The sequence below is a fragment of the Mastomys coucha genome, unplaced genomic scaffold, assembly GCF_008632895.1.
Source record: "Mastomys coucha isolate ucsf_1 unplaced genomic scaffold, UCSF_Mcou_1 pScaffold7, whole genome shotgun sequence".
Taxonomy (NCBI): domain Eukaryota; kingdom Metazoa; phylum Chordata; class Mammalia; order Rodentia; family Muridae; genus Mastomys; species Mastomys coucha.
The window spans coordinates 23478578-23504389 of NW_022196913.1; the positions used below are offsets into that span (position 1 = coordinate 23478578).

Consider the following 25812-nt stretch of genomic DNA (forward strand, 5'->3'; position numbering starts at 1 on the left):
TTTGTTTTTGTTGTTTTTGTTTGTTTCTTTGTTTTTTAGAGGGGAAACTGGGGAGGGAGAAATTTACAAGTAAATAAAGAAAATATCTAATAAAAAAAAAAGAAAAAAAATAAAGTCCTGCCAGTGGATTATGAGCTGCTACTTATTTCTGATGAAACAGAGCAGAAATACAGGAAAATGGAAAAGGACATAGTAAGGGAAATGAGCCATTACCTTGGGATTTTGTTTAAGTCTCTTGCTGGCTGAGATTCAAGGATTTCAAATAAAACTAACAACAACAAAATCCTTTGTGGAGATGGCCTGCATAGACACAATCTTCCTTTCCTCTTAAGAGATATTTCAAATAAGAATATTAAAATAGCAGTGAATCATGTCTATAGTCAAGATACATGATCTGACTTCTCTGTTGAGTAAAACTATCTTTTTACTGTGTTGATTTGTTTCTATTTTATCAGAATGTAAATTTGTGCAATGTACTTCACATATCATATTCTAATCTCATTTCTTATATTTTATTAAGCATCGTTCCCAACATTCATTGGAACTGATTTCTTAATAAACTTCAGTTTTGCTTTAAAAAAAATTGATTAGTAAAACAACTTTTGAAGCACACCTTGATGAATATGATTTCTCTTTGTTTTAGCTTCATGTGTTAGTTGAAAATGAATAATTATGAACAGGATAAGAACAGAAGGTGTTCATTTGCAGCAGTGTGTGTAATCTATAGCTATATGATTGTTAGAATACCTGGAATCAAGCTTGAGACTCTGGGGAAACTCTGAATCTATGAAGGGTTTTTACTATTCATAAGCCTCTGCAACTTTCTTCTATGACTATGGAATTCTCATCTCATACTATACTGTGTATATTAATGAAACTCTTCCTGTGTGATTATTATAATCACTTACTGTTTGAAACCTGTTAAATATTATGCAAAATATAGAATTCAACTTCTTTAAAATATGTCAGGGAGAATTATCTTTGAAACACCTATGAACAAGAGGTAGGGAACAGCTGTCACTACCTAGGGGACGGTGACTGTTATCATAATATAGGTATAACAGATATTTTCTGGTATCCAATTATGGCAATGAACATGAAAGTGTATGCCTTTTACCTCTCACACATGTCAATAGTATAGATATAGTATATATTTTTAAGGAAAACAGCATACCCATAATATAGGTAAAACAGTCTTCTGGTATCTAATAATGGCAATGAACATGACAAAAATGACCCTGTGACACATGACTTACCCTCCTCCCTGGCTTCTTCTCCACAGAGTTAGGGCTGCACCTTAATCCATTGCAGCTGAGGTCTAGTTCACTCTCTCTAATGTTCACTGCAACTGTTACTGGAAATGCAAAAACCCTACCCTGAGTTTTTCATTCTATCTTTGACTTTTTAAGTTGATTTTACTCTCTTTTGCCTTTCTATTATTTGTGTTCTTGGAGCCACCTGGGAATTTAAAAGATTTGAAAATCTCTAATTTCTCTATCTTACTTTTAAGATGAAGACTCCAAAATGAGACTATCTCAGAATCATTTGTACTTCACCCAATGACCAAATAAGGCAGTGCATAGAAGTACATAAGTTGCAAGCTCTCTGGGTGTTGGAGATTGGTTCTAATGCTTTGATTTAATCAGGAATCGGTGTGTCCAAATGCTGAAAGGTCCGTGTCCCCAATTGTTTTTTGATCAATCAATAAAGATACCAATGACCAATGGTTGGGCATGGGGTAAGACTCTTAGAATTGTGCAGGCAAGGAGGCAGAGAGGAACAGGAGAGTACCGAGATGACTCGGGGTGGAAGGATGGGCTGCAGGAGTGTTAGGAAATAAAGCCAACCAGGCTTGTGAGACTTCCGGTAAACGGTCACTGGCCACTCCCTCGACTGGGCCTTGTGTAGCAGGGGAAGGTTTAGGAGCGTCCAGCCTTTGAGGTAGCCAAGGCATTTTAAGAATAAGCTTGTGTGTGTGTGTGTGTGTGTGTGTGTGTGTGTGTGTGTGTGTGTGTGTGTGTGTGTCTTTCATTTGCAGATCCAAAGATAGCTCCTGGGTAGATGCACGCGAGCGATCGGCCAGCGATCGATCCAACTCCCTTTGGAAACAGGTAAGAAGAGTGACGGTATCTTTAGCCTGTTAATCAACAATGTGATCACATCAGATGAAGCCACATACTATTGTGCCAACAGGGATCACACAGCATCTCAGCATCTGAAGGGATCTGTAAGAACATCTTTGTATCTCTACTCCTTGGCTTCCTTCACAGTCCCAAAATCACCAAGGGCTTCACTACTCTTATTCACGGATTCACAGGTATGGGGATGGGGTATATATCATTGGGACTTAGGATTCATTTAGCTTAAAGATGTCATTGCAAATTAGGAAGCTGGACCCCAAGAGTGGGTCTGAAACTGGTGACCTACAAGACTTGTATTTCAGTCTCTGTGGCTTTTCCTATCTCTCTTATGATCAATACCAAGCCAAGCTTCTTTTAGAAAATGCTTTGACTAGATTTAGTTCTCAACATGGCATAGTCTGGAAAGATAAGGTGAATGGGGAATTGTCATTGGAATGTGAGGGCACCCATGACATCAAAATGACACCAGTTTGTGAAAGTGTATGCCTTTCACCTCTCACACATGTCAATAGTATAGATATAGTATATATTTTTAAGGAAAACAGCATATATATATATATATACACATATACATATTATATACATATATACACATATATGTACATATATACATATACATATATACATATGTACATATATACATATGTGTGCATGTTTACATATATGTATATATGTATGTATATATATGTGTATATATATATATATATATATACACACATATATATTAAATAGCCTGCTCAGCTTTCTCATAGAAATATCAACTACTTAGGGACTAGAAATTGGTAAATAACACCAACATTTCTGGAAAAGAGCTGATGCAAACTCAATGTATAAACTATTCTTTTGTCTCAAAATGCCAATTGGGGGCTGGAGAGGTGGCTAAGCACATGAGTGCTTTCAGTTATTACAGAAGTTCCAGGTTTAGTTCCCAGTACCCACACAAAGTCTCACAACTGCCTGTGACTCCGGTTCCGAGGGATTCATGCCTTTTCTGGATTCTGTGAGCACTGTATATATGTTCCATACATACACACATGAAAGCAAAATATTCACAGTCATAAAACTAAAATTTTAACATTTACTTGGAAAACCATATTCAGAATATAGATTGCCTCTATAGTCTTGTCCTCTCATCTGGTTTGGTGGCTGAGAGAGGGTTGTGGGTGGTCAGTCTTTCTGATCACCAAAAATCCTTCATCCTCTGGGACAGAGTTCATGTGTGCTCATGGAATGCAGGCCTGGACTATTAGGTCTTGAACATGACAGTGAGCCAGGCCTGGTAGGTGCTACAGCTGGGCTCCATAACATTTCTGGACATTCTTCTCCTCCTGGTGAGCAACAGGAGTTCACTGAACAACCTTCAGGAGGCATTTTTTCTCTTTCTTCCAAATTTTCCAAATACCAGATTTTAATTTCTATTTTCTAGTATAAATAAAAAAATATATAATTCCTTGGGAGATTGAATTGTATAATTTTTTTTATATTTACTTCCTTTTGTGAGAAAAAAGGAAGTCATTATTGAATCCATTTTCTAGTAGGCACCACCCTGACAGAGAATCCTGATGTTAAGAGGTCATGCCTCACTAGCCATGGAGAGCTTGGCTCACCATCCTTAAGAATTCTTCAAGAAACCCCCAAATTATTTAAGGAGTGGCCTTGACATTTCTGAGAACAGAGGCATGTTTGGCGAATTATCTTAGCAGTTTAATCAAAATTAAACATCTGAGAACCACAACAAAAGTTAATTCTGAGAATACATTTCCTGGTAAGTTAGAAAAGCAGTTGGTTTGTGGCATGGTCCAGCCCTCTCTAGCTTTTACCCTTCCCACTGTCTGTTGATACTTTCCAGTCATCACTCCCTTTTAGAAGAGAAGATTTTGTGAAGGAAATTTACAAACTATTGGATGATACAAAACTTTGCAAAGGAATTCAGGTCATCTTCCTAAGATAAGAGTTCCTATATGGCTCATCAGACTGAAGCTCAAGAGAGGGCTCATGTTTTTGTAGAAGCGCTGAACAATGTGAGAGGCACATCATGGGTCAAGATATTTGGCAAAGGGACAAAGCTCGTAATAATTCCTCCAGGTAAGGAAGCTGTTGTGTTGTTATCTTGAAGTGAATAACCATGACTTTTTTTCTTGTTTTTAGAAAAAGATACCAATTATGATCAACCATATCTGACCCCAACTTCACAGTTATGAGTTACTGGATATAGAAATAAAGCTACATTGTAAGCAATTTCCTCCTTCCTCATCAGTTAGTGAACTGAAATCCTGCATTTAAAATGCACAGACAAGGTAGCAGTTAGCATTCTGTGAGGATGGTCTATGCTAGTCATCAATAGCACTAGTACATCAGGTTATTTTTTTGTAGATCTTTTAAGTGGGAACCCTCAAAGTAGGGTTTTATTAATTTCTTCTCTGTATATTTGGAGAATTACATTACTTTCCTTTCTTCAGAAACCTGCAAAATCTCTATCTCTGATTATGATTACATGTCTAAGTACAGTGAAAGTATTACTTCAGGTAATGTGGGAACAGACAGAAATGATGGCTCTGAGACACTAGGATGCTGTCTGAAGAAGACCCATTTAGTGGGATGTATATTTCCAGGTGGCATTTGAGTCCCAGGTCCATGGAAAGACCATTCATGGCTCTGCGTTTTCCTTTGATCGTCTATTCTCTCAAATAGCAAATAGCTTTTGCTCGGAATGTCAGGGGTAAAAAGGGGAGCCGAGACAAAACTTTGCACTGAAGAGCTTCCCGATGCTGTGACTAAACCTCATAAGATCTTGGACTATGGCTTCCAGAAAGTCAGGAGGCCCTGGGTTACTGGAGTCCTTCATTTGTGTAATAACTATTGCTTTTGAAAACCCAAAGCTAGGATGAACCTTTCACATCCAAAACCATGTAAGATCTGAGACGCTTGTGGGGGTAAGCATTTTGAATAAGTGATACTTGAAATGTGGACCAGGAAAAATTAGACAATATGGCCACAAGTTGTTAAAGAGAAAAATAACACTGGAAACCATTTTGAAGGCTAGATGCTATGTTAAGGAGTTTGTGTACCTGCGGTCATTATTTGACATTACTATACAGAAGGTGGTCTCCTTTCACAGAGGGAATATTGGCACTGAGAAGCATTCTCCAGTCATGAATTACAATGTCACAAGCACTGTCATGTTTTAAGTACAAAATATTTCCTGCTCTGTAGCTTGACCCTTCATGTGGATGTTTTCATTAACTACTTTTTTACTAACATTCTCAATTTGTGTGATTACGTGAAGCATCACATGAATGAAAAGTTCTGTAGTAGAACCAAGCTTACCTCTTTCTCCCATGAAAAGAAAATGGAGGTCATTCTGAATATGTGTTTATTAAATGATTGAGGCATGGGTCTTGGATTACTTCTGTAACGTGGCCACATGGTATGATATGACGCACTTGTATTTCTGTATTGGTATCAAACTTGTTGGAAATATTGAAGATTCTAAAAGAAGCAAGCTGTACTAAATAGCACTCCTTAGCTCATAATTCAAAGCTGCCTACACTCTCATGAAGAGACAGCTATAGAAATAACCATGGGTTAGCAGGTTCTGGTGCATAGTGCAGAATTAAATTTCAATGCTCTGGAAACTGTCAGGGAATCTTCAAGTCAAAAGGAGATTTTCCAACAAGGAATAGCTTATGAGGTCATCACTAAGAATTCGCATCCTGGGGTTGGGATTGCTGCTCAGTGCTAGAATTCTTGCCTTGCAGCCAGTGGTCCCACCCCAGAGAAAAACATGAATTTACTCTGTAAAATAACTCAAGTCATTTATTAATTGGAGATGGATCCTAGTAAGAAGTCAAGTTATAATCCACCTAAATGTCAATTATTCCTCTCATCTGAATCACAAAATGCCCATAAGTATTATTTAATATAGATTTATTAAATCTTCAAATACATGAATACTGTAACTGGTTCATAAAACGTGAAGAAATATCTAAAACTGTAATTACATGCTAGGCTAAAAGCTGATTTACACATAAAAACCTTTTAAGAGAACAAATTTCTTCTTATAGTTATTAACGTTCCTGTTGATCATAGAAGAATTGTTAAGATCCATAAATAAGCACAAACACCTGCTACCATCACTCATGGCCATGATTCTGTAAAATTTCCGTTCAATCACCTGTCTGGGTATACCTTAATTATATTTATACAATCAGGGTAGACTAGGTACCCAATACTGATTCTGAGTATTTTTCACTTGGTACTATGCTACAAAGATTCTACCCAACTACTGTTCTTAAAATTATTCATATTTTCATTCATAGTTGCCTGTGCCATAAAGATAATGACCTCCATCTTTAGTGGGTAATGCTGTAAGATTAATATAAAGACACTGTGTATTTTTAGTAGAAGTTATAAATTTGTTCTTGTTTCCCCCAAATTCAAGAGACTACAAATCATTTAGAAGGAAAGCTTTAAAAACAATGCAGCTTGGAAACCTAGAGTGGGTTAGATGCAGAAATGAGAAGCTGTGGAATGATAAACACTAGGACCTGCATAATTGGCAGCAGAGATTGATAGGCACAACCAAGGGATCAACTCCATGGGCAGTAGTGTACTTGGCAGGGGATGACCACTAAAACAGGCAACCCACCTTGTAATATCTCATATGGGCACTTTGAGATTCAGCTATGTAAAGAATGGGTTACTTGAATTGCAAATGCATGGGAGAGTGACTTATTCAGTCAGTCTAAGAGACAAAAATCTTTATCAATTGTGTAGGTTTAAAGTAGGGACAAGGAGGCAGAGGCAGGTGGATTTCTGAGTTTGAGGACAGCTTGGTCTGCAGAATGAGTTCTATGACAGCGAGGGCTATACAGAGAAACCCTGTCTTGAACCCCTTCCCCACAAAAAAAAGTAGGGACAAAAGTAAGTCTGCAACCAAAGTGGGCAAAAGGCTACAGTGGGTGCTATAGTCATAATTTGTCTTCTGAGCACTGTGCATCAGTTTATGTCAAACCCATTCAACATCTGAGTTTTCCTAATAATTTTCTCTTTTATATTTTCCATTTTCCTACAGACAAACGCATTGACTCAGACATTTCTCCCAAGCCCACCATTTTTCTTCCTTCCGCTGCTGAAACAACTCTCCATAAGGCTGGGACGTACCTTTGTCTCCTTGAGAAATTCTTTCCCGATGTCATAAGGGTATATTGGAAAGAAAAGAGTGGTGATAAGATTCTGGAATCTCAAGAGGGAAACACCATGAAAACTAATGACAGATACATGAAATTCAGTTGGCTGACGGTGCCTGAAGATTCAATGGCTAGAGAACATAGTTGTATTGTCAAACATGAAAAGAACAAGAGAGGAGTTGACCAAGAGATTCTATTTCCTCTGATAGATAGAGGTAAGTGTATGTTAATGTACATACAACTTTCCATATGTAAAATGGAATCATCCTATTGTTATAGTATGTATTTATAAAAATAAAGCATGAATCTTTCGTCAGTCTTATAACATTGTAAGGACAGAACCATACTGTTCCATCCCCGAGAATGTTACAGGTGGGGAAAAAGTAGCAGAATATTTGCTATCAATTCACTCAGCATCAGTGACACTATGTAAAACATGGCTATCACATCATGTTTTAAAAATTACTGCATGGATTAAATGAGTGAACATATTTTAAACATCTAGCTACTTGGTGCATGAAATGCATTTTCCATTTTTTTCTGACTAGTTGATTCAGACATAAGAACAATACATATTTTTCAGAAATGTTCTACCTGTAAAATAATCAAAATTACCTAATTCAATTTTGATACACTAAATGTTGTTTACAGAAAGTTTTTAACTGACATGATAGTGCTCAAACAAAATATTTACATTCAACAAAAACAACAAAATGTCTATTTGGCCATTGAAGATGTATGCTAGCCTTGAGGTTATCTGATTTTTGTTTTACATGGCACTGTTAGACAGCATTCATAATTTAAATTTCATGAAGCTAACATATACAATACAACTCTGTTTTCTATGGTGAATAGATTTCTTGCCATTGGTAAATGTACCACTTGGGTAGACATTTACTATGTCACCTGTATGCCAGACCCAGTGAGATGAGTGAGATGTGAATAATTTAGGTTGAGTTAGGATTCCAGTAGCTGCAGAGGAGAGCCTGTATTCTCTTTCTTGTCGTTTAAAATCATGCATTATTCAGGTACCATTTGCTAGGCACTTTCAAACAGCTAAGCAGAGGGCTGGGTGAGCAAAAACTGGTGGTAGTCTACTAGCTAGCTCACCATGTAGGTATGTTGTCATCCTGTTTTGAAGACATTCCTAAGGCCCCACAGTGACAGAGACAAATACTTTTATATTCTCCCATGTGGTTAACAAGTCCTTTCGATCTAGTGCAGAAGCATACAAATGACAAAATCTGAGGACATCTTTGCCATTTGCCCATCAGATGTCCTAAGTAAGTCCTTGTCCTCGGGAACACTTTGTTTCAACAGTGGCCTGCCATGTCTGTCAAGTTGCCTGCTTTCACCTATGGTTGTCATGGAAAGAAAATGAATTAACAGCAATGAAAGCAGCTGTTTGCTACAGCATAGCAAATCATTACAAGATAGCCCCATATTCTACTTCCAGCTTAAAGACATAGAGGCAAGATAAATATACAAAGCAGAAAGCTAACATAAACATTTTCTTAATTTGATTATGTTATGACCTTTCGAGTGTTCAGGAAAAAATAAAACCCTTAGGGATGAAGCTGGGCAGAAAAGACATTCCACTTACTAAAATTTGCTTACAGTGAGCTCTGAAGCAAGCATCTGCCATGTCCATCTCCTGGCAGGAAAGAGATCAAGCAAGGACATTCTTTGAAATAGGATTCAACAAAGCATTTCTGATACTGCCTCTGGGGTATGTTTTGTCTTGATGGCTGAAGCTTCAAAGTCAACCTGAAATAAAACTTAATGATGTAATTATAAAAGAACGTGAAGCTGGTCTCTAAGACTGCAATTACCTTTGGGTGAAAGGGTTTAGAAACATATAGATTATATTATTAATAACTCTTTGTACCTCGATCAGTACATGCTGGTAGTGATTTTCATTTCTTTTAGATAATAAAGTCACTCAAAGGACAAAAAGTAGACTTTTAGAGCCATCGGGCAGAAATAAAGATAAAAACCAAACATGATCATATTTATATTTCCATTAAAACATCTATATATGTATATGTGGCATATATGTGTGTGTGTGTGTGTGTGTGTGTGTATACACACATATATATTTGAATCCTTGAATCCATTTTCATGCACACAGAACCTGTTCAATAAAATCAATTAGTGGAAGGAAATACATATCTATGAGAATACAGGTAGCAGAAAAATAATCTCAAAGAACAAATGTATGCTTTTTCAACATCATTTAAATAATTAAACACCACATTATTTTTACTTTTAAAAACTCATACTTGTCTCTCTCTTACCTCAGGTTTTATACAGAAAACTAGAAATATAACTTGGATTATCTGTGTATCCTCATAAATAACTGAACAGGGACCTTTAGCTGTTAGAATTAATATCTTAGCAGGTTTTTATCTTTTTTTTTCTTTTTTCTTTTTTTTAGATAGAGTCTTACTTTGTATCCCTGGCTGGCCTGGAACTCACTGTATAGACCAGACTTGCTTTTCACAGTGTGACAGGAAAGCCAAGCACATGCAGGCCCGTAGATGAACTGATATTCTATTTTTCCATTGAGTACGTATTTGTACATCTTCTCTTCTGTTGCAGACAGTGTTCCAGGACCCAGTACACAGGAGAAACAGGTCTGAGAGGGAAGTGTTGGGATACATTGAGTTGTGATAAATGTGTAATCATTGTGACCTTCAACAGGTTCATATGTAGAGTCATCATATATGATTGTCACCTATTAAATGACATTCAATTCAACAAATGTTTCTGAGATTGCAAGGCTCACATTTGAATGGCTATTTTTTTTTTGACATTCAATTTCTGTGCACACGTGTACACATATGTATGTTCATATGTTTATATACACATATCTACAAATATGGTGAAATACTAGCCGTAGATAGCTGACTAGCGTGTGCTTTCCTTTCCTTTAGCTGCCAACACCATTGCCCCGACAGAAGGTGCTTTGAAGACTGAGAGTGGTAAGTTTTAGATTGCGGTGTCCTCCTTCTCATCTCTTTACCTTTTGAAGCCACCCTGCTTTAGGTAGAAAAACAGAATGGCCGGGTTTTGCAGAACAGACTGGGAGTTGAGTGACATTTAAAGCAATCAATCATTTCCTTGGACTCATATTAGCCTAGAAAATTAACAAATGAGACTTCAAGGAGATGCTCTGAATGGTTGCAAAGAAGAATTTAATCCATCCATCCATCTGTCTGTCCATCCATCTACCCAAATACCCCACCACCCATCCATTCACCCACCCACCATTTAATGACTGGAAAATATGTGATACCAAGTTATTCTAGTATTGCTTTTAAACATTGATAAATAAAACCTAAAACCTAAATATGATTCAAAGGACCAGACACATAAGCAAACAACAAACAAAATCAACCCTACAAAAGTTTGGCTTTCCGCATAAGTAATTATAGAGAAAAAATGTTCTTTATATGATAGGATTTTATATACTTTTAATTTGGAGGTTAATAATACAGGGCTTGAGAACAAAGAGTTACTCATCTAGAAAGGGGTGAAATGTCTCATATCAAAAGAAGTTGGCTTCTGTAGCAGTAGCCCATGACCAGCATCTTCACACAATCTGGAATGCCCTGTTTTTGGTTAGTATACAAATCAATGAGTTTCACGACACCACTTTCATGCATGAGAACCTTCACTTTGCTATTTGCTCATGGTTCCCATCACTACTAGCCCTTTCTCCTCACTCTTGCTGGAGTTCATACTTCCTCCTTCATATTCATATATTTATAACCTCTACAGTCCAGAGAAATCATGTAACAACCATTCTTTTAAGTCTGTTTTAATGTTTTATATGATGATCTCTAGATCCATTAAATAATCCTTAGTTGATAATTTTTCTTTTTTCTTTTTATTATTATACATAAGTACACTGTAGCTGTCCTTAGATTCACCAGAAGAGAGCATTAGGTCTCATTATGGGTGGTTGTGAGCCACCATGTGGTTGCTGGGATTTGAACTCAGGACCTTGGGAAGAGTGGTCAGTGCTCTTGCCCACTGAGCCATATCACAGCCCCTTTTCTTTTTAATACTCTTAATTGAAAAAGAATTACATGTCTTCCCACCTACCTCTCTTCCTTCCAGCTCCTCCAAGTTATGCTACCTCAATTTCCTCCAATGTCCCCGGACTCCAATATAGATAGCCTCTTTTGGATTATACATTTTATATACTACACATACACACACACACACACACACACACACACACACACAAATAGAACCTGTTGAGTCTGTTTCTGTTGTTTGTGTTTATATTGCTTCAAAGCTAACCACACACTACACTGGAAAACCCAAAAGGAGTCTCATATCTGGGAAAGATGAATTTTCCATATTTCAGACATCACTCTCTGCCTATAGTTCTTTGTCTAAGTGTGGGACTCTGCCAACCTTTCCACATTAACATGTCCATTGATACTGCTCCCATCTTGTTTATACAGACATTTATATGACAGACTGTTTCATAGCAGATTTCCTGGTATTCTGTGTCTTATAGTTTGTCTTCTCCCTCTTTCAGGATGTTCCCTAGTTAAAGATGTAGTAACTGATGTTGATGTAGATGGATACAGTGGGGCTGTGCCCTCATGATCTGTTGATCTTTGCATTGCACCAGTTGCCATTTTCTGTTTTGGTCTCCATCTGGTATAAATGGAGGCTTTTTTAAAATCTTTTTTTTTATTAGATATTTTCTTTATTTAAATGTCATATGATTTCTCCTTTCCCAGTTTACCCTCCAAAAACAAACAAACAAAAAAAAAACAAACAAAATAAACAACAAGAACAAACCCCTGTTGCCTCCCCCCTCCCTGCTTGCCACCCACCCTCTCCCACTTATTGGCCCTGGCATTCCCCTACACTGGGGCACAGAACTTTCACAGAGCCAAGGGCCTCTCCTCCCATTGTTGACCGACTTTGCAATCCTCTACTATACACATGCTGCCAGAACAATCAGTCCCACCATGTATACTCCTTGGTTGGTGGTTGAGTCCCTGGGAGCTCTGGGGGTACTGCTTAGTTCATATTGTTGTTCGTCCTAAGGGGCTGCAAACCTTTCAGCTCCTTGGGTCCTTTCTTTAACTCCTTCATTGGGGACCCTGTATTCAGTTCAATGGATGGCTGTGAGCCTCTTCTTCTGTATTAGTCAGGTACTGTCAGAGCTTCTAGGGAGACAGCTATATCAGGCTGGGTTGTCCTTCCTTCAGTCTCTGCTCCATAGTTAGTCTCTGCAACTCCTTCTGTGGGTATTTCATTCTCCCTTTTAAGAAGGAACAAAATGTCCACATTTTGGTATTCCTTCTTCTTGAGTTTCTTGTGGTTTGTGGGTTGTTCTTCGTGTATTCCAAACTTCTGGGCTAATAACCACTTTATCAGAGAGTGCATATCATGTGTGTTCTTTTGTGATTGGGTTACCTCACTCAGGATGTTATTCTCCAGATAATAGAGGCTTCTTTAATGAGGGGTGAGAACTCCATTGGTCTATGGGTATAAGGATAAGATTTAGAATATAGTAAAGAATTATGCTACTGCAGCAAAAAAAAAAAAAAATGTGGTGGTTTTGCTTTGTTTTTTTTTTTTTCCTAAAGTATATGAGTACACTAGCCCAGGAAGCTGACTAGTTTCCCTTACCAGGCAGGACTTCCTCCTACAGCATGGGCCTTAGCTCTATTTAGAGAGGAAATAATAAAATTTGCAGTTAAATGGATGGATTTAGAAATTATTATATTGAGTAAAGTAAGAAAGACCCAGAAAGATAAACTCCACATTTTCTCACCTGAAAGTCCTCACTCTAAATTCTCAGATGTAAGTATACAACATGGTGAAGCACAGAAAACAAGAAATTATAAAGGGACCATAGATGCAGGGGACTTGGGTGTGAAATAGCAAGATAAGACTGATATGACATGGAAAATGGAAAAACAGGATGGGACTGCAACTGGGGAGGAAGGAAGGAGATCAATACAGAAGGAGAAGGAAGGAGAAATAACATCAAAGTTATTTAATAAAACTTCAAAAAATTATATTATTTTATATTTATCTAAAATTATACATAATGCTTATAATCATATGTGTACACAAACACACAAGCTTTAAAAGGACTTAAGCCACTTGGATGACAATGCATAACAAATACTCCAGTGCCAGATATAAGAAATTCTCTAAATATAGATGAGTTTATCCTTTAGTTAGTGCTACAGGGTTAAGTGTGGGCCCCCATTTCTCTAGACACCACACATGTAGGATGTATGGCTGGAGCTGTCTCTGACCTGAATGCCTCCTTCCTATGGTTCAGCTTTCATGCTTCCAGGAAACACTATGCAAGCTGCTAAGGAAATGGAACCACTATCCAGCTTGAATGCCATGAACAATCATAACTGACAGCATAGCAATATATGCATAAAGGCGCAAGAAATGGATAATTCCTTCTTTATTGCTGAATAAAATTATATTCATACATATATCACATTTTCTTTATTCATCCACATGTGGATGGGTATCTAGACTGGTTCTACATCTGGCTATTGAGAATAGTGCTACAGCACGCCCTGATTTTCAAATCTTTCTAAGGTATACCCAACTTAATTTACTTTGTATAAAACTAGTAGTGGTAGAATTGGATCATATGGCAGTTTTATATTATTTTATTTTTGAGGAGATGCCACAGTTCCTGCAAATAACCCATAAAAATTATTTATCCTTAGGCATCCTCTCTAGCATTTGTCCTTAGTTTACCTAATGATTGAGATTCTGATTGGGATGAGATGGAATCTCAGTACACTTTTAATTTGCTTTTCCCTGATAACTGAAGATTTTTTATGTTTATTGGCCACTGACACTTCATCTTTTGCGAACTGTCTATTCAATACATTTGCCCATTTTTTTATTGAGGGGAGTGTTGAGTTTGTGAGTATTTTATTTATTCTGAATTTAATCCCAATATACATATAGGTAAATGTTTCTCCCAGCATCTGTAGCCTTTCTCTTACTTTTAAAATCATTTCCTTGCTCTGTAGGAGATCTTTAATTTATATGAGCCTATTTTTTAATTCTTAAGATTATTACTGGGCTATTGAAGACCTATGCACAAAACCCTGCCAACTATATCTTGAGTTACTTTCTTTGTGTTCTCCATCAGCAATTTCAACATATAAATAGGAGAGAAGGAAGTCAGAGTATGCATATTTACACATGTTTTAATCCTATGTTTTAAATTATATTTGTTTTTAATGACAAATACTTGAAACAAAGTAGCAGGATACAAAAGAAACACACAAAAGGCTTTTCTTATATTGATAATAAGCTTCCTGACAAATGAATTAGGAAATAGAGCATCCACATTATAGTAAAAAGTAAAATAGAAATCCAGGAGTAACTCTAGTCAATAGGGTGAAAAATCTCTCCAATGAAGACTAGAATAGGAAATACATAATAGTCAGGAGATTGACAGGCCTTCTTTTGTCATAATTACTTCAAATTATTGTTAAGTAATGGATATATTATCCAAAACAGTCTGCAGATTCAAAGAAATCCCCATCAAAATTTCTTTTTTTGTCATTGTTTTTTTTTTTGTTTTGTTTTGTTTTGTTTTTGTTGTTGTTTTTTTTGAGACAGGGTTTCTGTGTAGCTCTGGCTGTCCTGGAACTCACTCTGTAGACCAGGCTGGCCTTGAACTCAGAAATCTGTCTGCCTCCGCCTCCCAGTGCTGGGATTAAAGGCGTAGGCCACCACTGCCCAACCCCCTCAATATTTCAATACCTTTGTTTACAGAATCAGAAAAATCTTGAAATTTATATGGAAGTAGCAAAGATCTCAAATAACCACAAATATCCTTAACAGAGAAATAAATATCAAATGTCACAATATCTGCTTTCAAATTATCCCACAGTTGCACAGCAACAAAAACAGCATAATACACAGAACAGTTTAGATATGCAGATGGCATTAGACCAGATGGAATGGACTGAGGACACAAAAGTTAAGACTTCTCTCACCTCATTGTTCAACGCCTTCTCTGCATCTACCGAGATGACTGCGATGCCTATGCCTGATCTACTGATATTTTGAACTACAACTATTGCTTTGTGTATTGTAGGTCATCCATGGGATGGTATGACACTTCTGGTGTCTTATAGAATCTAGTTTGCACATATCTTATGGCAAGTTTTTGTCTATGCTCATCAGGAAAATTTACTGTGCAGATTTCATCACTTGGCTTTTGAATAAGGATATTAGTGGCTTTATAGAAAAAGTTTTGTAGTGTTCCTTCCCTCTCTGCTTTGTGGAATAGTGTGAGGAACACAAGTGTTAGTTCATATTTAGATATCAGATAGAATTCAGTCTTGATTCCATCTAGTACTGGGCCTTTTTCTGTTAGGAAACTACTAATGTTTCAATCTTATTCCTTTCATGGATTTATGTCCTCTCGGTTTAGCTTAATAGGTCTTATGCATCTCATGCTTCATGTCCTCATTCTGTAATGTTTATGCTGTGGGGAAAACAGGTTTCACAGCAATGCCCCAAGATCCCCTGAGCTTCCCTAGTACCTCTTATGAGGCTGCCTTTTCCATCTCATTGTATTAATTTGTGTTGCCCCAGTCTCTCTTTGGTTAGTTTGGCTAAGAGTTTGTCGATCTTGTTCATCTGTTCAAAGAAACAACTCTATCTCGTTGTTTCTTGGCTTTATTCTTTCAATCTCCACCTCATTTCTTTCTGCCCTGGTTTTTATCATTTCTGTCATTCATTGCTTCAAGTTTTCTCTTGTTTCTGTTTTAAAGACGTTAAGGTGAATTATTGAATTATTTTTCTGAGATTTCTTTTTCAGATAAACACCAGTAGCTAAAAACTCTCCTCTCAGAAGTGCATTTGCAACAACCCAAAGTTTCTAATAAGTTTCTCTTTTATTTTCACTTAAGTCTAAAAATAGTTTCTATTTCCTTTCTGATGTCTTTATTGAACCACTAATCTTTCAAGGTCATTCTGTTGATTCTTCATACATTTGCATTCTTTTTTAAATTTCTCTTGTTATTTATACCTAGTTTTGTCCCAGACTTGTTTTGATAAGATAAAAATATATTATTTTTTTATTATTTGTTAACACTGGCCTTATGGATTAAACTATTGTTTGTTTGAAGCAAATTTCCATGGGCTTCTAAGAAGAATGTGTGTTCTCAATGAGTTATATATAATATTCTCTAGATATCTGGTAAGTTCATTTGAAGCAAGGTTCACATTGAAATTTGTTAATTTTGTAATGTCCAGATGGTCTGTCTATTGATAAGAGTATGGTATTGTAAATGACTATTAATGTATTTGGCCTTATCTACTCTTTATTTCTATTATTATCTGTTTCACTCAATATCCAATGTATATGCTTTTATAATTTTATAATTATTACAGCATCTTGATGTAGTAATGTGCTGACCTTCTTCATCTCTTCCCTTGATTCTTGGGTTGAAATCTACTTATCAACTACTGTTGCATGTAATTTTATAACCCACGCTTGATCTGGCTAGGCTCTGGGACCAGCAGGCACCCGTCTCATTCAGCTTCCACGCTAGCTCTCCCATGCCCTCTGGCTGCTTGCCCAATGCCCCAAACTGCCAGTCTGGTCCTGGTTCCAGTGGCTGGCTTACCATTTTTCCTGAAAATGCCTGGAGCTCATGTTCCACAGGCCATCTACCCCCATGGCTAGTCTGTAGAACACCAACAACTGACTTGGTCTCACTCAGTTTCCTTAACTCTGTGAAAGGAAAACATTAGAGACTTTTATATTTATACCAGCCAGATTTGTATCAGTAAATTTCCAACCCCAATATGCCGGTGCAAAGGACACACAACTCAGTTATAATATGTATAAGCTGCATGCCTAGATTGGGCAGATATACCACTACACTACTCTATTCCCCAGGTATAAGATCCCCAGTACTTGCAGCTCCTCCAAGCCACATGGATCTGCTCCATCTTTCCCCACCTCCTCCTCCTTCTCTTCCTCCTCCTCCTCCTTCCCCTCCTCCTCCTCTTCCTCCTTCCCCTCCTCCTCCTCTTCCTCCTCCTCTTCCTCCTTCCCCTCTTCCTCCTCTTCCTCCTCCTCCTCCTCCTCTTTCTCCTCCTCTATCCTTTCTCCCTTCCTTCCTCTCTCTTCTTTCTAAAACTTCTAGCCCTGCCTTTTCTTTCCACTGCTCAAGTCACAGGCTCTAGCCTTTATTTGACCAGTTAAATTGGTGAGCAGGTTCACATGGAATCACTTGAGTATGTGATCTGCTCCTCCTCAGGGGCAGAATTAGCATCAAAATACAAACAGCACTAAGGCAATCCACAACAAACTACAACTGTAACTACAACTACTAACTACTTCTATTTGTTCGGGACTTCTATCTGCCTACCAAATAATTTGCATTCTTTTGTTCTCAGTCTATGCATAGCTTTATCAGTTTTTTGCAGACAGCAAGTGTTTGATCCTGGTTTTCATTTTGTTTAACAAGCTCATTGGCTTATTTACATGGTAGAATTAAAACCGTTTGCATTTCATATTATTACTGAAGGAGCATTGCTGATTTCTGTAATTTGTGCTGGTTATGTTTCTCCTTGAAGTAATTGTTTTTTTATTTTCTTCCTTTCTGGCTCTTATTAGGATTTTTCTGTTTGCTGAACTTTCTGTATCTGGTTCTCTTTTCTTTATATATGTCCCTCATGAAATTTGTCCTTTGCCTTTCTCTCTGATTAATATTGTCTTTCTTCCTTTTTGGTGTTTAGGATTTTAAGATCCTTCAACAATGCAGGCTTGGTGGTCAGCCACAAAGTGCTTCATTTTGTGCTTAAAAAGTCTCCATTGATTTTCAGACACTATTTCCTAGATACCACTACACATATTATCAGCAGATTTTTAAGTTTTGAGGTTTGTCACTCGGCTCTTTTCTTGCCTTGAGGGTCTGTCCCTGCTGGGAGCTCGGAAAGCCTGATATGTGTGCCTCTGTGACTTGGCATTTTTCTTCTGCAGCTTTTCACGGACGCTTTCTATTGGAGTTTTTGTATTTTGGTTTTAGTGGACTATGCAGAAGTTCTTTTCTGATTGCATTTGGAATTTTAAGACCCTCTTTTGCTTGCATGATATCTTTCCCTGGTTTGAGAATGTTCTATTGTAGTTTCAGTGAATACGTTTTTGAGACCTATGAGCTTTTCTCATTTAAACTTGGCTATTCTTCTTACCCCATGGTTTCTCAGGTTTAATCTCTTGATCATTTATCAGAATTCATGAATTTGTGGTCATGCTTATTTTTCTTTTCTTTTTTTTTTTAAGATGTTTTCTTTATTTACATGTCATACAATATCTCCTTTCCCAGGTTCCCCTCCAAAAATAAATAAATAAATAAAATGAAATAAAATAACAACAACAACAACAACAACAAAACCCTATTCCCTCCCCCCTCCCCGTGCTCACTACCCTACCCTACCCTGCTTCCTGGCCCTGGCATTTCCCTACACTGGGGCATAGAGCCTTCACAGGGCCAAGGGCCTCTCCTCCCATTGATGACCGACTTGGCCATCTTCTGCTATACATATACATATGCTGCTGGAGCAAATAGTCCTACCATGTGTACTATTTGGTTGGTGGTTTAGTCCTTGGGAGCTCTGAGCATACTAGGTAATTCATATTGTTTTTCATACTAAAGGGCTGCAAACCCTTCAGCTCCTTGGGTCCTTTCTCTAGCTCCTTCATTGGGGACCCTATACTCAGTAAATGGATGGAAGTGAGCCTCTACTTCTGTATTAGTCATGTACTGTCAGACCCTCTCAGGAGACAGCTATATCAGGCTCCTATCATCCACTACTTGCTGGCATCCACAATAGTGTCTGGATTTGATGATTGAATATGGGAAGGATTCCCAGGTGGAGCAGTCTCTGGATTGTCCTTCCTTCAGTCTCTGCGCCATAGTTAGTCTCTACAACTCCTTCCATGGGTATTTTGTCCCCCCCATTTATGAAGGAATAAAGTATCCACACTTTTGGTCTTCCTTCTTGAGTTTCTTGTGGTTTGTGGATTGTACTTTGTGTATTCCAATCTTCTGGGGTAATATCCACTTATCAGAGAATGCAGACCATGTGTGTTCTTTTGTGATTGGGTTACCTCACTCAGGATGATATTCTCCAGGTCCATCCATTTCCCCCAAAATTTCATAACTTCATTGTTTTTAATAGCTGAGTAGTACTCCATTGTGTAGATGTACCACATTTTCTGTATCCATTCCTCTTTTGAGGGACATCTGGGTTGTTTCCAGTTTCTGGCTATTATAAATAAGGCTGCTATGATCATAGTGGAGTATGTGTCCTTATTACATGTTGGAGCATCTTCTGGGTATATGCCCAGGAGTAGGATAGCTGGGTCCTCTGGAAGTACTATGTCTAATTTCTGGAGGAACCGCCAAACTGTTTTCCAGAGTGGTTGTACCAGCTTGCAATCCCACCAGCAATGCAGTAATGTTCCTCTTTCTCCACAACCTTGCCAGCATCTACTGTCACCTGAGTTTTTTATCCTAACCATTCTGACTGGTGTGAGGTGGAATCTCAGGGTTGTTTTGATTTGCATTTCCCTGATGACTAAGAATGTTGAACATTTCTTGAGGTGCTTCTCAGCCATTCTGTATTCCTCAGTTGAGAATTCTTTGTTTAGCTCTGTACCCCATTTTTTAAGATGGTTATTTGGTTCTCTGGAGTCTAATTTCTTGAGTTCTTTGTATATATTGGATATTAGCCTTCTATCAGATATAAGATTGGTAAAGATCTTTCCCAATTTGTTGGTTGCCGTTTTGTCCTATTGACAGTGTCTTTTGCTTTACAGAAGCTTTGCAATTTTATGAAGTCCCATTTGTCGATTCTTGATCTTAGAGCATAAGTTATTGGTGTTCTGTTCAGGAAAATTTCCCCTGTGCCTATATGCTCGAGAATCTTCCCCACTTTCTTTTCTGTTAGTTTCAGTGATTCTGGCTTTATGTGAAGGTCCTTGATCCACCTATCTCCTTGAGCTTTGTACAAGGAGATAGGAATGGATCAATTTGCATTCTTCTACATGCTAACCACCAGTTAAGCCAGCACCATTTGTTGAAAATGCTCTTTTTTTTTTCCACTGGATGGTTTTAGCTCCTTTGTCAAAGATCAAGCGGTCATAGGTTTGTGGGTTCATTTCTGGGTCTTCAATTCGGTTCCATTGATCTACCTGCCTGTCACTGTACCAATACCATGTAGTTTTTATCACAATTGCTCTGTAGCTTAAGGTCTGGGATGGTGATTCCACCAGAGGTTCCTTTATTGTTTAGAATACTTTTGGCTATCCTGGGTTTTTTGTTATTCCACATGAATTTGCAAATTGCTCTTTCTAAGTCTGTGAAGAATGGAGTTGGAATTTTGATGGGGATTGCATGTAATCTGTAGATTGTTTTTGTCAAGATGGCCATTTTTATTATAATAATTCTGCCAATCCATGATCATGGGAGATTTTTCCATCTTCTGAAATCTTCTTCAATTTTCTTCTTCAGAGACTTGAAGTTTTTGTCAAACAGATCTTTTACTTGCTTAGAATCACACCAAGGTATTTTATATTATTTGTGACTATTGTGAAGGGTGTTGTTTCCCTAATTTCTTTCTCAGCCTGTTTATCCTTTGTGTAGAGGAAGGCCACTGATTTGGGTCAGTTAATTCTATATCCAGCTACTTTGCTGAAGTTGTTTATCATGTTTAGGAGCTCTTTGGTGGAATTTTTGTAGTCACTTAAGTATACTATCATATCATCAGCAAATAGTGATAATTTGACTTCTTCCTTTCCAAATTCATATCCCTTTAATCTCCTTTTGTTGTCTAGTTGATCTGGCTAGGTCTTCAAGTACAATATTGAATAGATAGGGAGAGAGTGGGCAGCTTTGTCTAGTCCCTGATTTTAGTGGGATTGCTTCAAGTTTCTCTCCATTTAGTTTGATGTTTGCTACTGGTTTGCTGTATATTGCTTTTACTATGTTTAGTTATAGGCCTTGAGTTCCTGATCTTTCCAAGACTTTTATCATGAAGGGATGTTGGATTTTGTCAAATGCTTTCTCGGCATCTAATGAGATGTTCACATGTTTTTTTTCTTTGAGTTTGTTTATATAGTGAATTACATTGATCGATTTCCGTATATTGGACTATCCCTGCATTCCTGGGATGAAGCCTACTTGATCATGATGGATGATCATTTTGATGTGTTCTTGGGTTTGCAAGAATTTTATTGAGTATTTTTGCATCCATATTCATAACGGAAATTGGTCTGAAGTTTTCTTTCCTTGTTAGGTCTTTGTGTGGTTTTGGTATAAGAGTAATTGTGGCTTCATAGAACGAATTGGGTAGAGTACCTTCTGTTTCTATATTGTGGAATAGTTTGAGGAGTATTGGTATTAGGTCTTCTTTGAAGGTCTGCTAAAACTGCACTAAATCCATCTGGTACTTGGCTTTTTTTGGTTGGGAGACTATTTCCTTAGAGGGTATGAGACTGTATAGATAGTTTATCTGATCTTGATTTAACTTTGGTATCTGGTATCTGTTTAGAAAATTGTCCATTTTATTCAGGTTTTCCAGTTTTGTTGAGTATAGGCTTTTGTCATAGGATCTCATGATTTTTTGGATTTCCTCAGTGTTTGTTGCTATGTCTCTCTTTTCATTTCTCATCTTGTTAATTAGGATACTGCCTCTGTACCCTCTAGTTAGTCTGGCTAAGGGTTTATCTATTTTTTTGATTTTCTCAAAGAACCAGCTCCTGGTTTGGTTGATTCTTTGTATAGTTCTTTTTGTTTTCATTTGGTTGATTTCAGCCCTGAGTTTGATTATTTCCTGCCTTTGACTCCTCTTGGGTGAATTTGATTCTTATTGTTCTAGAGCTTTCAGATGTGCTGTCAACTTGCTGGTGTATACTCTCTCCAGTTTCTTTTTGGAGGCACTTAACACTATGAGTTTTCCTCTTCAGACTGCTTTCATTGTGTCCCATAAATTTGGGTATGTTGTGGCTTCATTTTCATTAAACTCTAGAAAGTCTTTAATTTCTTTCTTTCTTTATTCCTTGACCAAGTTATCATTGAGTAGAGTGTTGTTGAGCTTCCACGTGTTTGTGGGCATTCTATTGTTTATGTGGTTATAGAGGAGCAGCCTTAGTCCATGGTGATCTGATAGGATGCAAGGAATTATTTCAATCTTCTTGTATTTGTTGAGGCCTGATTTGTGACCAATTATATGGTCAGTTTTGGAGAAGGTGCCATGAGGTGCTGAGAAGAAGGTATATCCTTTTGTTTTAGGATAAAAAAAAGTTCTATAGATATCTGTTAAATCCATCTGTTTCATAACTTCTGTTAGTTCACTGTGTCTTTGTTTAGTTTCTGTTTCCATGATCTGTCCATTGCAGAGAGTGGAGTGTTGAAATCTCCCACTATTATTCTGTGTGGTGCAATGTGTGCTTTGAGCTTCAGTAAAGTTTCTTTTATAAATGTAGATGCCCTTATGTTTGGAGCATAGAGATTCAGAATTGAGAGTTCATGTTGGTTCATGTTGAGAGTTCATGTCGTACCTTTGATGAGTATTTAGTGTCCTCCTTATCTTTTTTGATCACTTTAGGGTGAAAGTTTTATTCGATATTAGAATGGCTACTCCAGCTTTTTTCTTGGAACCATTGGCTTGGAGAATTGTTTTCCAGCCTTTTATTCTGAGATAGTGTCTGTCTTTGTCACTGAGGTGGGTTTCCTGTATGCAACAAAATATTGGGTCCTATTTACTTACCCAGTCTGATATTCTATGTCTTTTTATTGGGGAATTGAGTCCATTGATATTAATAGTTATTAAGGAAAGGTAATTGTTGCTTCCTGTTATTTTTGTTGATAGAATTGGAATTCTGTTCATGTTGCTTTCTTTAGTTTTGTTGGAAGATTTTTTTTTTTTTTTTTGCTTTTTCTAGGATGTAGTTTCCCTCCTTCTGTTGAAGTTTTCCATTTATTACCCTTTGAAGGGCTGAATTTGTGGAAATATATTGTGCAAATTTGGTTTTGTCGTGGAATACTTTGGTTTCTCCTATGGTAATTAAGAGTTTTGCTGGGTATAGTAGCCTGGGCTGGCATTTGTGTTCTTGTAGGTTCTATATGACATCAACCCAGGATCTTCTGGCTTTTGTAGTCTCTGGTGAGAAGTCTAGTGTAATTCTGATGGGCCTGCCTTTATATGTTATTCGACCTTTTTCCCTCAGTGCTTTTAGTATTCTTTCTTTGTTTTGTGCATTTGGTATTTTGACTATTATGTGGCAGGAGGAATTTCTTTTCTGGTCCAGTCTATTTGGGGTTCTACAGGCTTCTTGTATCTTCATGGGCATCTCTTTCTTTAGGTTAGGGAAGTTTTCTTCTATAATTTTGTTGAAGATATTTACTGGCTCTTTAAGATGGAAGTCTTCACTCTCTTCTATACCTATTATCCTTAGGTTTGGTCTTCTTATTGTGTCCTGAATTTTCTGGATGTTTTGGGTTAGGAACTTTTTGCATTTTGTGTTTTCTTTGACTGTTGTGTCAATGTTTTCTATGGTATCTTCTGTCCCTGAGATTCTCTCTTCTATCTTTTGTATTGTGTTAGTGATGCTTGCATCTATGGTTCCTGACTTCTTTTCTAGGATTACTATCTCCAGAATTGTCTCTCTTTGTGATTTTTTATTTGTTTCTACTTCCATTTTTATGTCCTGGATGGTTTTGTTCATTTCCTTCACCTATTTGGTTGTGCTTTCCTGTAATTCTTTAAGGGATTTTTGTGTTTCTTCTTTAAGGGCTTGATCCTGTTTACTTATATTCTCCTGTATTTCTTTAAGGTAGTTATTCATGCCCTGCTTAAATTCTTCTATCACTATCATGAGATATGATTTTAGATCCAAATCTTGCTTTTCTAGTGTTTTGGGATATCCAGAACTTGCTGTGGTGGGAGTACTAGTTCTGATGAAGCCAAGTAGTTTTGGTTTCTGTTGGTAAGATTCTTACATTTGCATTTTCGCCATCTGTTGATCTCTGGTGTTAGATGTTCTTGCTGTCTCTGGCTAGAACTTGTTCCTCCTGTGGGTCTGTAAGCCTGTGCCAGCATTTCTGGGAGATCAGCTCTCCTCTGGTAAGACCTGTGTGCAGAGGCCTGTGGATCAGTAGTCCCTCCTGAGTCCTGGGGTCAGAACAAACCCTGGAGACAGGCTTTTGGTAAAGGTGCAGAGAGGGCTGTGGATCTGCTGTCCCTCCTAGGGTTAGATGGAGGTAGAAAGGATCCTGCATCGGCTGCCCTGTCACTTCTCAGGCCTGTGCCCCTGGCTGTTCCTCCCTTACAAAGTCACCAGAGAGAAATCTCACCAGAGTCCCTGGGTTGGAACACTCCCTGGGGGCAAACTCTCCACTTGCGGGGAAGGGAGAGGGAGGGCTGTGGATCCACAGTCCCTCCTGGGTATAGACAGAGGTAGAAAGGATCCTGTGCCGGCTGCCCTGCCACTTCTGAGGCCTGTCATGCTTATTTTTCTTTATTGATGTCTAAGTGTAATATCTTCTCAAACAAGTATCCTGTCACAAATATTTTTATTTTTATTGAAAAAAATATAAGTTCACTACAAGTTTGATGAAATTTATAAAAGCATTTCCCACATATCCTATTAAATTCACTTTCAAATCACACACATGCAAACACACACATACACACACATTCAAATCCTTTAAATATTGACCCTCTCATTATGAGTTACATAAGCTCTTTAACATTTATCTTTTAATTTGAAGTTAGGATACCTATAATTCAAGTCCTTTTGGTGTTGCAGGAGAATTAAACAAGATGTTGCCCAAGATGCATTTACCCGATTCTTGGAGCAGTAGTGACCACAGGGTAGACAGTAGCTCTTGCTAGTACTCATGAGCATTAGTGACCACAGGATAGAGACAACATCTTTTGTTAGTACTCATGAGCAGTAGTGACCACAGGATAGAGACAGCAGCTCTTGTTAGTACTCATGAGCAGTAGTGACCACAGGGTAGAGACAGCAGCTCTTGCTAATACTCATGAGCAGTAGTGACCACAGGGTAGACAGTAGCTCTTGCTAGTACTCATGAGCATTAGTGACCACAGGATAGAGACAGCAGCTCTTGCTAATACTCATGAGCAGTAGTGACCACAGGATAGAGACAGCATCTCTTGTTAGTACTCATGAGCATTAGTGACCACAGGATAGAGACAGCATCTTTTGTTAGTACTCATGAGCAGTAGTGACCACAGGATAGAGACAGCAGCTCTTGTTAGTACTCAAGAGCAGTAGTGACCACAGAGTAGAGACAGCAGCTCTTGCTAATACTCATGAGCAGTAATGACCACAGAGTAGAGACAGCAGCTCTTGCTAATACTCATGAGCAGTAGTGACCACAGGGTAGACAGTAGCTCTTGCT

General features: G+C 37.8%; 1 gene segment (V, D, J or C); it reads left to right on the forward strand.

The window, feature by feature from the left end:
* The window catches only part of LOC116081474, a 41317-nt gene that overhangs the window by 10799 nt on the left and 4706 nt on the right, over window positions 1–25812 (forward strand). Inside the window, 3 exon segments of the C gene segment in view lie at window positions 4165–4226; window positions 7216–7545; window positions 10267–10314. Of these exon segments, the coding sequence occupies window positions 4165–4226; window positions 7216–7545; window positions 10267–10314 (440 nt within the window).